The 9,752-nt window shown below is 46.3% G+C and overlaps 1 protein-coding gene across 1 annotated transcript in view; it reads right to left on the reverse strand.

The window, feature by feature from the left end:
* Prkch (protein kinase C, eta) overlaps positions 1 to 9,752 on the reverse strand; it is a gene marked incomplete at its 5' end in the record, with an annotated part of 215,124 nt that overhangs the window by 48,188 nt on the left and 157,184 nt on the right. Inside the window, 1 exon segment of the mRNA XM_005399165.2 lies at positions 9,252 to 9,406. Within this exon segment, the coding sequence (XP_005399222.1) occupies positions 9,252 to 9,406 (155 nt within the window).

Below are 9,752 nucleotides of genomic sequence, written 5' to 3' on the forward strand. Positions count from 1 at the left end.
TGTTCATGAAGTGCCCAGGTGCTGAAGGGCACAGTCCCTTAAAAGTGCCAAGGAAGGGCAGGCAGGATGTTGAGGGACACAGGAAGGGCACCTAACCTCGCAAGAGCTTGGAGCCCAGAGAAAAGATTCTCAGAAGAGGCACAACAAAGCCCAGATGGCACGGATCAGGGTGGGTGAAAGCGGAGAAGAGGCAGGAAGGCACGCCAGGGACTCAAAGGCTATCACTGTGTCACAGAGTTCCTTCCCAGGCTGTGAGGCCTTGAACAACTTATTTTACTGCCCACAGCCTCAAGGGTCCCTACCTGCAAAATACTGAGATCACCTCTCACTTTATACAGTGAAATAAAAACTGAATAGATAAAAACAAACCCTCCTTACAAAAGGGTGTATCTTTATAAGTGCTCAAGACATAATGGTTAGGATTCAATATTATGGAATCAAAGCAGGAGAACTTGGGTGTCCTCCCAGCAAGCAGCTGGCGGAATTCAGCCTGCTCCAGCCCAAGGGCTCCTGGCTCCTCCCGCGCACGCAGGCTGGGCTCACTCTGCTCCCCAGGGCTCTGCCGGGAATGGCCTTCCTTCCGTCTGTGTTCACACAGCCCCTCCTGTGTCCTCAGGTCTCCGCCTATCTGCCCAAATGCCCCTTGTCAGAGAAACTCTTTAAATCCTCCACATCAAATAATATACCTCCCACCCCTATTTATTTTCCCCTCATCAAGCTTTTTCTTTGATATACTTATTTTTAAAAAGTATGACTACTTGTGCTAGAATTGAAGCTCCCTGACAGTAATTTTGTCTCTTTCATTTCCTGTATTTTTCCGGAGCTTTGAGCAGCACCTGGTATGCAGCAGATACTCAACAAATATTTGTGAAAAGAGGGAACAAACACCACAAGCTTAGGGCCAAGCTGTCTCTCCTTTTATTGTTCAGAAGCCTGACATAAAGGTCATTGTTGGGTAGGTATCTCATAAACAGTCGCTGAACTGTACAATTCAATCACTTTTGACATGTGGTAGTGTCCGACTAATCCATAAAGCACAGACTGTACTTTTAATGTAGCAAATAAATCCAAGATCATGTAATTAAGAGATAGGTTGTCTGTTCAATTGGGTGAGATGAAAAGCAAAACTGTGATCTGATTTCATTAGCCAGGGAGATTCATTAGCACATTTATCAATTACTTCCAAACAACCACAGTCTTCACTAATGCAAAAGGCCAAACAATAACAAGGTGCACCAGTCTCAGATTCTGATTTAACACATGAAGTACAAAAACACAATCAAAGTATCCTCAGGCTTGAGCTTTTTATATCAGTAAGTTGGGTCCTTTGAGAAATTTCGTTACTGGAATTCAGCCTCCAGGATATTCACTAATGGGCTGAAAAGGCTCTTGACTCTCCCCTCAAATAAACACCAAAAATTTGTTTCAATACTCAAAGAAGTAAACTCATAATGAGTTTAACGGCTTCCTTCTAAAATTATAGACAGTTATCATTTAAACAAACTGCAAAAGTCTTCAGGTTTCACAAGCTGTCTGTGAATCTTTGCTAAATACACAAGAATCAAGAATTTATGCTATATCAAGAATTTATGCTAAATACATGTAAGTATATTAATCACTCAATTTCAAAACATTGCTGAAATACAAAGAAAATAATCTGATTTGAACAAGAAGCACTACTGAGTTTACTATAAAGAGATTGGCCTTCAAAGGATTGAACTCTGTAAGCTGAAGCTCAAATTTCTCTGAAGAAATTCTCATTCCAAAGACAGCATCTTAAAGGTAATTTTAGCCCAAGCCTATGCTATAACAAAAATCCCAATCAGCCCACAGCATCTGTGCAAAGAAGAATCTCTTTTCTTGACCTGGTGTCTCTCAAAGAGCCTCCCCCCGGTTTCAGCTTTGCTAACACCCTTTGGTGTTAGAGCTGGATCAGTGGTAAGTGCACAGATGGGTGCTCGCAGAGCGTTCACTGACCTGCCCCATCCCCAAAACTAGTTCTTGGGACTTCTGAACCCCATACGCAGTGCTCTTTTAGTAGAAAGTAAATTTCTTCACTTCTCAATTATGTTTTCCTTGGAATTTCATTTTGGGGACACTTCTTACAAATGATGCACTGTATCAATCCTTTTCAAACTGTGGAGCCAAATGCAGGCAGATTTCTGATAGGGCCTGGTTCTTCCGGGTTTTGTCCTTGGCTCTCTGTTCCATTTAAGATATCTCTGGGAGATAGCAGCTTCTCTCATGAACTGAACTAACAGCTATGTCCCGGTGACTTCAAATATTTAATCCTAGCCCATCCTCTTCCTCGGCTTCATATTCAAACCCACTGCACAACGGGCATCTCCACCAGAATAGGCCTTGGGTATCCGGCATAACCCAAACCGCCTCATCTTTAGCCTGCATCTCTCCAAGGCTCAAGATCTCTCCTAGCCAACAGTCATTATCTTTTCAACCTTCCAGATAAACTCCTGGGAATGGCTCCCGGTTTGTCCTTCACCCAGTCAGTAGAGTTTTGTCCATTCTACTCACTATTGTCTCCTACACAGAGACCTTCTCTTAGTCCTACCTCACTGTCTTAGCTCAAGTCCTCATTATCTTCTTAGCTGGGACACTGCAACTGCTTCCGATTGCACCCCTGGCTGCCCCTACCACACATATATCCACATGGACTTCTGCATAACCATATGATGCAAATCCGCTTAGGCACAGCTTGCTGAGAAGCTTTCACAGCTTCCTTGTACCAGCTACGTGAAGCCCAAACTCCCAGGCAGGGAATGTCTGTCTGACACCATGAATTTTCTATCACACAACTACTCTCCTACTTCTTAATAATACAACTCTAAGCTTTAGATGGAGCACAGTCACCCTTACCACTGTATTTCCTCACTTTCACCACAGTCACATATAACCATAATGCCAAGTTTAGTCAGTTCCATAGTACATATTATGTAAAATGTCAGGCAGGTCCCTTAAAGGAAGCTGGATGATTTGGCAGGAATATCCTTTGGCCTTTTTTACTGTCTGAAACTGTAATTCAGAGATATTCCTGGAGCTTCACCAACCATCTTAGACCAGGAGGTGACCAAAAAGTAGTAGAACAAAAATTACAGAAATCTGGGCCCAGATGATTCCCTGGAGCTTTCATGGCAGGGCTGAACTGCTGCCTCCAGACTCCTAACGTGAGAGAGTTGTTTCTATCTGTGGTGACCCACTGTCATTTCTACATTTCCTGTGACAGTCAGTGGCGCCAAATCCCAAGTGACACCGAACTCAAATATCTCAGGAATAATAACCATTCATAGCATCACCTCCACTACCCTTTCCATCTGGTTTTCCGTGCAACCTCAATATTTACACTCTAGTACTCCTGACACTGCTGCGCTTTTCCGCTTTACCCACGTGATCACCAGGAATGCTCATGCTTTTCTGTGTGCTCACTCTCACTCCCCCACCTAAACACTCTCCCTGCTTTTGTTCAGCTTTCCACTTCTCACTTTCAGCTCAGCTGCCGCCTCCTCCAGGAAGCTGGCCTACATATCTCACACTGAAGGGCCATTCTCTGTGCTCCCAAAATGCCCTGGGCACACTGGGATGGTAGAGCCAGTCTTCCGTTACCCGTGGATGGGCCGTCCTCTCACCCCACACAAAGGGCCTCAAAAGGCAGAACACAATCTGTTTGGTTTGTGTCACACCCACAACACCATGCCTGGCAGAGAGAGGTGTCTCGGTCAGTATGTTCTGATCTCAACTGGATCTTCTTCACTGAAATGGAGTCAACAGAGTTGAACGTCCCCAAATGCCTGAATAAGTCTTCAAACCAGCAGAAAGTGGATGATTAAAAGGAAATTTTCTAAACGCATCTTTTTTTTCTGGAGATAGACAACAAATTGCAGATGAACCATCCTACGAGAGTGTCTCCTGTGAGAAGCAATTTACTGGCTGGGTGGTTCAGACTTGAATTCCCTATCTGTAAAAGAGCACTTGGCTGTAGGTAAGCTCGGAGGTTTTGTCGGGCTCCGACTCTCTGTTGCCGAGAGTAAGCCCACGGACTGGGACATGAGGAACTCACTGTGAGTGGGCTGCTCCTCCAGGGACTGGTAACAGCGCCAGTCTTACCCAGCTTCTAATGAACTGATTTTCAAGGATCATCTGATAAAGTCTTGAGGGCATCAGAAGACTGTGTAAATGCTAAGACAATGGGATGCCAACTGCGGGAAGACTGGCCTCCCAGCCTCCAGCCACACTGGCCACCCCTGCAAGCTCTTGAATTCACTGTGCTTCTTTCGGCCCCTGGGCATGTGCATGTGCCACCCCTTTTGTGTTGGACACTCTGTTCTTTCTTGTTAGCGACCCTAAGAGTCACTTCCTTAGGAAAACCTTCCATCTTTCCCCGACCAGACGGACTCCCGTGAGAGGGTCTCCATCATGGCACTGCATTTTGCTTCTTTACAGCACAGGCCAGATCTGCAGTACCTCTTGCTGTGGGCACCTGACTGCTCTTGTCTCCCTCGGGAGGCCAGACTCCACCAGGAGTATTTTTGCCTTTGCTCCCTATGTCCTTGGCAAGAGCTGGTGGTCAGTGAGTGCCTATTAAATGGTCTTTAAGGACTGCAGGCAGGGGACAGAAAAGGCTGACAGCTTCTCTTCAGGACAGGGAGACTGCCTTTGGGGGAAACGTCAAGCAACTCTTTTAAGCTGGAAACCTCTGAGCTCTCCCACACATCCTTAAGAAAGAAGTCTGGGGTGGGGATTACTTTCTGGTGACAGAAAACTGATTACTGAATATGAGGCCACTCCTTGGCAGAGCAAAGCATGACAGGAAGAGGCAGGAATGTGACTAAAAAGTTCCAAGTTCTGGCACCCATGCTGGGGCAGAGCTCACAGCCAAAAATCTGCCACGAAAGCTACTCATGTTCTGAGCACTCCCGTGACTGGCACATCCTGAATAAACAAGGAGTATGAAAGTAACAAATGACGATTTGCTGCTGTCTTCACAGCAGGCAGATCAAGCAAGAGTAACCTACTTCTTGGAGTAGAAAGAACGGTGCTATTAGGTGGCAAAGGCAGAACAGAGCTACTCAACTTGACTATCACTTTGATCTGAAAGGAAAAATAGCCTCACCAGCGCAAATAGAAGAAACGTAAATACGAACTGAGTTGTACCTAGGCGAGGCAACAGGAAGACGAAAATTCCAGGCTCAAATGTGAGCTGTTGGGGAGCGTGGAAGTCGGCTGAGAAATACTGAGGAGTGAGATAGGACCTGTGGGACAGCGGGTAAGAGTTGTTGCCACAGTGCTCCAGAAGGGCAGAGCGGCAGAGAGGACAGACTCAGAAATGTCACATCCATCACTGCGCCAACACGGTGACCGGGAAACAGAGCCCTCGTGGATCCTTAGCCAAGGAAGTCACGCTCACAGAAGTGAGCTCACCAGGGAAACATCAGGCAAAGCTATACCCAGCTAAGTTCACACGGCACAGTTTCTGGAGTCTGAGAGGCGCCCAAGGCCATGAGTGCACCCATGATGTCAGGGACGGGTGTGTTCACACAGTTCCAACAGGGGGTTCAGAGCCTAGCTCAGCAGGACTTATCTTGGGGGGACACTGTTAGTCTTCCCAAATGAGACAGAGAAACGGGGGGAGGGGAGAACAAGGGAGGTGAGGGAAGAGGGGACAGAAGAGACTTCCCTCTCAGTTGGAGAAGAACTCAAAGGTGATTTTCTCTCAAAGTTAATGTGCTCTGTAAGCGTAAGAGTAGCAGACAATGTGTCATGTCTGGCAGTCCGCCTCTGTGGGTGACGCTTGCTCTCTGGGCTGGTCCACATCTGGAAAGTGGAGTATGGGAATACCACAGTAGGTGCATGGATCGTGACGACCACACGCACGAGGCACCACGTGGCCAGACCCACGTGCCGGAAAACGTGTGTTCAAACGCTCAGTGTAACATGAGAAGCAGGAACCAAAATTTAAACTGCTCTCCTATGAGCTCTCCTATACCCAACATATTTTAGATACATTCCATGCTTCATCAAACAGCAAGTCAAATGTGTGCTGGCTGGCTTAGGAGTCTGGAATAAAAATGCTGGTGATGGGTGAATTCTTTAATACAAGCTGTAAAATGGGATAGAAAATGGCGCTGGTAATGCTGGGAAATGGGCTGCACGCCCCTTTGTTTTTCAACTTTTCTGTAGGGCTTGATTCTGGAAAAAAGTCTATGCCATATGGAAAGTATTCATGAGCACCGTCTGGGCTCCCAGTCAGCCAACAAGCCCGGGACACAGGGATGGACGGGGTCTTTTCCCTGAGCCAAAGCAGCTCCTCCACTGCCCACTTTCTGTGCGCTCCTTGATCTCTGACTGTGGTAGTTTCCAGAATTTTGCCAACTAAGGCAAAGAGCCAGAGCCTTCTGCTGTATCTCCTGAGGCCTGGGCTTCGGTTCCTCCACACAGTGTAAGTGAATGTGTCTGAGGCAGGGTCCCAACACAAGCTGAAAAGCACGCAGGTGTGGCTGGCCTGTCTCTTCCCACACAGGCTCAGTCGCTGAAGGGACCGGAAATACATGTTGGGAGGTGCCTACAGCTCTACTTTCGAAGGCACTATTTAATAAAGACTTGCAGACAGTATATCTTTGTAACTTGCTGAAAAATCAATTACTCCCACACCTCAAGGAGTGGGGGAACCACTCTAACTGGACAGGTCAGAAGCATCTTCCAGGGAGATCTGATAAAGGACATCGCGGGCCTTGCACAATACCTGAGGCTTTCTGATGCTCCCAAGTTTCTCACCTGGCTCCTGAACCAAATGCATATCTTCTCCCAAATTGGCCCTTGACTGTGTGTGAATTGCAAGGACTTGGCTTTCAAAGCCTCACCCTTAAGATTCTGCTCCCAGCTAGCAGCCTGAATGGAATTAAATTATCCTGTGTAATAAATCCTCAAGACCAAAATAGCATTTGAATCTATCCTAATTAAATGTGCTCACTTCAAAGTCAGCCATATCAGTTGGAGCCTGAACATGGTGTTCAAGTCCAAGAGTAAATTAAAATCATTTCTCAGAACTGAACCACAGATACCATGAACTGAAATAAAGCTTCAAGACATGGGTTGACACTGCTTCACCAGAAATGACAGCACTTACAGCTGCACTCTCTGCAGCACAAGACAAATGCAACCAGGGAACCCAGACGCAGGGACACACGTGGGGGGAAGCAAGCTTGCAGCCTTGCACCAGGTGAGCACGGCAAGCAGCCATGGAACCTGAGTCAGGCCTCGCTGCTCTCCCCCATTGTGCCTCATTTTCCTGAGGTCAAGCTGTCCTCTCCCTGAGAGGGGACTAACAAGCCAGCTCCCCATGGTAGAGTCCCTCTGCAAGTGTCTCCCAAGAAGCCAGGGTATCTCAGTGGTTAAAAGCATGGTTTCAATTCTGGCTTTACAGAATTCCAGCTTGCAGCATGGTTATTAATGAAGCCTTCCTAAGCCTTAATTACCCATCCAAACAAAGTGAATAATGCTGTTGCCCTATAATAACACTGTTAGGAGGATTATGGGAGAAATAGAGGCAAATGTTGGTTTAGCTCTTGTTGTTGATAATATTATTACATTGATTTACAGTAGAAGTCCCTATGAAGTAAGGATGTCATTATTCTTAAAAATGTAATGTGGAGAAGCTTTCTTCTGGGTAAGCGGAGCAGAGAGGAATGGGTAAGCCAGGGCGAGGTGAATGCACAGTGGACGTGCCGCCCTGAGCAGACCACTACTATGGACAGGGACTTTTAACACTTAACTCCACCACAAATCACATGCTGGGCAGAGAGCAGAGGGAGGGGAAAGCCTTCAACAGAGCCACCAGGGGAACACCACATCCTGTGCCAGAAAACTCACAGACACCTGAAGTCACTTGCGGCAGCCCCATGACTCAGTGAGCGAACTACTACCGATCTGCAAGCAGACACTTCCTCTGCCGCTTGCAGGCCTGGCTGCCAGCTCTGCAGCCCTCTGTACCTCACAGTCTTGGGTCTGTGACTGCAGGACTACATCTAGCTAAGATTTGGGGGCTCTGCTTTGTGGGGTACCTGGTATACCTCCTTAGATTCCTCATTCTTTTCTGGCATCATCTTTACCAGTCTCACTACCTACTTCCTTCCTACGTTGACTTGCTGAGTAGTTAAGAATATTCAATTTCTAAAACTCTCTTACACTTTGATAAGGATAGCAACACTGCTATGAGCTCATAAAAGGAACAGCACTTAGTCAGGCTAACCAATAGCACATTTTAATCAGGAATTATTACTGCAGCAAATGTTAAATACAAAAGAATTTTTGTCAAAGGAAAACAACAACTGCAGCACAAGAGAAAAAAAAAGACTTTAGGTGGCAACTGCATTATAATGTGATTTAGAAAACAGAAAGATAGTCAGGTTTGGTGGTTCATGCTTAATTCCAGAACTCTGGGAGGCTGAGGCAGAAAGATTGCAAGTTTGAGCCCAGCCTGAGCAATTTAGCAAGATCCTAAATAAAAAATTAAAGAAAGGGCTGGGTAGGTAGCTTAGTGTGAAAGCCCTTAGTACTGAAAAATAAAAGAGCAGAAAGATATTGACAACATGAACAGAGAATACTTTAAGAATAAAAACCACCTAACATTCATTACTTTACTTCTCACCCTCCTCAACCTTCTCTCTGACTAAAGTTTCATTTGATACACACCAAGTTCTATCATCAATCAGATCTGCGTGTGTTCAAGTTATGGTATTCCGTGATCAAAGACTGAGCGACATGAAATGGAATCTAATGCTATTTGGGAGGGGGCTGCAAGTGAGAAATATAATCAAGCCAGGCACTGCTCCATGGTCAGTGGCAAGCCCATCCCATTGGACCACAATTATAGCAACTCAGCAACCGTGAGCCACACTGTCCATCTAAGCTTGGATTCTTAAAATGGAACAGATCCAGGCTGACCAGCCCATTCAAAACGTTAAAATGGAAAGAAGACCACAGTGATGTGATTAGTACCTTGCAGGGCTTGGTTATAAGAAGCCTTGAGCCAACACTGGTGGAATGAACTCATGTATAATCCCTTCTGAGCCTCTCTACTTTATCAATACCTAATGGGGCAGTTTTACTTGGGAGGCATTTATTCTAAAGCCCATTTAGACCTTTGTCAATGGAGTTCCAAAAAGACTTCAGTTGATTATTATGAAAGATGGAAGGATGGGAATGAGTTAAAGGAGGGGGAAGTACAAACCAAAACTCACCGGTAAATGATTCCCTTCTCATGGAGGAACATGAGCGCCGAGATGATCTCTGCAGCATAGAAACGAGCTCGTGCTTCATCGAAACGGCGGGACTTCTGGATGTGGAACATCAAGTCACCTCCATTCACAAACTCCATCACAAAAAACAGGCGGTCCTGGATGCAAACATGCAGAGTAGCAATCAGCCTCAGGCTCAGTTAGCATGGTGTTGCCTTGGGATGAGGCCAGGGGAGGAGGGCTTTTCAAAGGAGGGATTCTGTGAAAAGTGGGTCAGGGAGCACAGATGGGACTGGGGATCCCTCAGGGGAAGAGTGACATCTGGATCCACGCAATTCCACGCAGCCTTGAATTTCCCCATCAGTCACAAATAGGAGGGCATCAGGCACTTCTGGTTCTGGTCCTAGCTCTCCTTAATGCACATGTAAGGGGAGACAGCAGCCGGAGTCCAGAAGCAAACGCCTTCATCTGTGCAGGTGAGGTCACTCACAGAAAGGAAAGGAT

Source organism: Chinchilla lanigera, unplaced genomic scaffold, assembly GCF_000276665.1.
Source record: "Chinchilla lanigera isolate Chin_1 unplaced genomic scaffold, ChiLan1.0 scaffold00065, whole genome shotgun sequence".
Classification (NCBI taxonomy): Eukaryota; Metazoa; Chordata; class Mammalia; order Rodentia; family Chinchillidae; genus Chinchilla; species Chinchilla lanigera.